At 50.2% G+C, this 815-nt stretch overlaps 1 protein-coding gene across 1 annotated transcript; it reads right to left on the bottom strand.

Moving 5' to 3' along the window:
• Positions 1-183: 183 nt before the first annotated feature.
• On the bottom strand, positions 184-609 carry H310_09345 (hypothetical protein; the record flags this gene model as incomplete). Its single annotated transcript, XM_008875394.1, has 1 exon — positions 184-609. One exon carries the CDS (start codon positions 607-609, stop codon positions 184-186), a length of 426 nt encoding a protein of 141 aa, XP_008873616.1.
• Between the last annotated feature and the right edge of the window lie 206 nt (positions 610-815).

Here is an 815-nt window from a genome sequence, read left to right as displayed (position 1 = left end):
AAAAAGATCATTATTCAATGTGGTCAACATCTTCAGCATTTTCTAAATTCAAACATGGATTGGGGAGGGATTGAGCTGATGGGGGCGCCATGTCGCGCAAAAATCCTTCGACTGTTCTTTTTCGTCTTGAAAGACACTCGCCAAATGCGTCAATCCGTCGGCCAAATGCTTCCCACTCAAGTTTCAGACGACCACAGTCCGATATTGCACTGTTCGCATAATTAAATGCTGCGTTCGCTGATGGATTAATGGCCACGACTTGCTCGTCACGACTATTGTTGGCTGGTCGGAGCAAATGATATACATTGGCGGAGGCTGGAGGATGGCTTCGTCCCACGTGATGCGACTAGAGTTGCGGGTCCGATGCGTCGCCCACATCCGCCAGACAACTGCCTCGGCTTGGAACGTAGGTAACCATTGTTGTTGCAGCTTTTCAACAACATCACGCAACGACTGCTCTGCAATAGCGCCGGCTCTGTCAGTGTTCTCTGGACCTATGCACATAGCAACGAACTCTTCCAGATGCTGCTGAGTAGGCACAGCAGTCCCGTACTCGTAGATAATGAGGACAATTGTCTCGCCACGAGCTTTGACCAACCATTGATTCATCGCTGCTTCAGACTTTGCAGTATCGACGAGATGCTACCTTGACTTCAACTGCATGACCTTGGTCCATTCTGATATATGCGCAGGCTGCACTTCCCAGCTGTCTTCTCCACGGACAGTGCGACCTTTGACGCGTGGCCCAAAGTGCTCCCACAAATCCGCGACGATGTCTCGAAATGATGAGCCGTTTGCTGTGTAATCAGGCAAAG

The sequence above is a fragment of the Aphanomyces invadans genome, assembly GCF_000520115.1.
Source record: "Aphanomyces invadans strain NJM9701 unplaced genomic scaffold supercont1.20, whole genome shotgun sequence".
In the NCBI taxonomy this organism is placed as follows: domain Eukaryota; phylum Oomycota; class Saprolegniomycetes; order Saprolegniales; family Verrucalvaceae; genus Aphanomyces; species Aphanomyces invadans.
Note: the sequence above shows the minus strand (reverse complement) of the source record. Positions and strands in the feature narration are given on the sequence as shown.